The 1,183-nt window shown below is 32.3% G+C and overlaps 1 protein-coding gene across 1 annotated transcript in view; it reads left to right on the forward strand.

Moving 5' to 3' along the window:
• The window catches only part of LOC105447811, a 1,662-nt gene extending 613 nt beyond the window's left edge, over positions 1–1,049 (forward strand). The window contains exons 2-4 of the mRNA XM_011686017.1: positions 41–196; positions 305–462; positions 548–1,049. Coding sequence (XP_011684319.1) covers positions 41–196; positions 305–462; position 548 — 315 coding nt within the window. The 3' untranslated portion in view covers positions 549–1,049. The remainder of the gene's footprint in view (positions 1–40; positions 197–304; positions 463–547) is intronic.
• Positions 1,050–1,183: the final 134 nt, after the last annotated feature.

Below are 1,183 nucleotides of genomic sequence, written 5' to 3' on the forward strand. Positions count from 1 at the left end.
AATATCTCCGTATGTTATTTTATATATATTTTTTTTATAGACGAATGAATACCTTACTGATGGTAAACATCCTGAATCGCGTGCAGAATCGCCATATTATAATGCGCAACCACAGAAACCAGCATGCATACCAATATCATTTGTAGAAGAGATGGAAGCTTTCGAAAATATCGACCAAAACAATTATTTCGACGTTGTAAGTAAAAAGAGAAAAGTTATCTTTTAAAATATGTTGTTATTTTACATCTAATATTTACATCTAATATTTACATCTACTACAACTATTCTACTTACTTTTGCGTAGGTGAGCTATTTTCACTTCATTGGTGGCTTTAATCTGAAGGAAGCCGTTAATTTGTGCTTGAAAGAAGGTCTCAAGGATTCAATAACACCATCTTTCACTTGGTGGGGACGCAAAGGAGGACCAAGACCCTTATATGACACTCGTTATGGCAATTTATGGTATATTTTTCTTCATTTTTTGTTTTTTCGTATTTGTTGTTATATCACTTCCTATTAAAAATACTCTTTTCTTTTTCTCGTGTAGAAGGTGTGAGCAGCAATTCCCATTTCGAAAAACCCACTCGAGCGGAATTCCAAGTCAAAATGCGAGAAGCTCTTCGAATAACGAAAGAGAGATTCAGACAGAGGACACGTGGACCACGTATGCAGGGAGACAATGTAAGAAATCGCCGAGATTTTTGGAATGACGATCAACCGGAGGGACAACCGGAGGACATCGCAGAATCCGCTGATAATTAAGCTATTTAATAACTTTTTTTTTCTTCTTTTCTTATTTTATAATAATAGTGTATTATAAAAAAAGTATGTACACAGAGTTATCATACAAAATATTCACGTCCGATACTTACAATGGCATATTATAACCTGTATTAAAAATTTAATTATAAAACAAATTTTGATGTTTAATGTAGGTTTGTTTAATAAAAGAATATAATTTCATTTAAGCTATAACGTTAGAGTTAAAATTTTTCGTCTGTTTAATCGAACTCCACGAAACAGGCACTTGCTAATAAACGTAAAACTGAAGAAGTAAGCTTGCCACGTTTTTCAATCGCGCCTGGTTCATGAACTTAATATTTATTTAAAAGATACTGATATTTAATTATTTTTTTGTTAAACTTTACATCTCCATCATCAAACACCGTACAAAAAATGAATA

This window comes from Wasmannia auropunctata, unplaced genomic scaffold, assembly GCF_000956235.1.
Source record: "Wasmannia auropunctata unplaced genomic scaffold, wasmannia.A_1.0 LD336092.1, whole genome shotgun sequence".
NCBI classification, from domain to species: domain Eukaryota; kingdom Metazoa; phylum Arthropoda; class Insecta; order Hymenoptera; family Formicidae; genus Wasmannia; species Wasmannia auropunctata.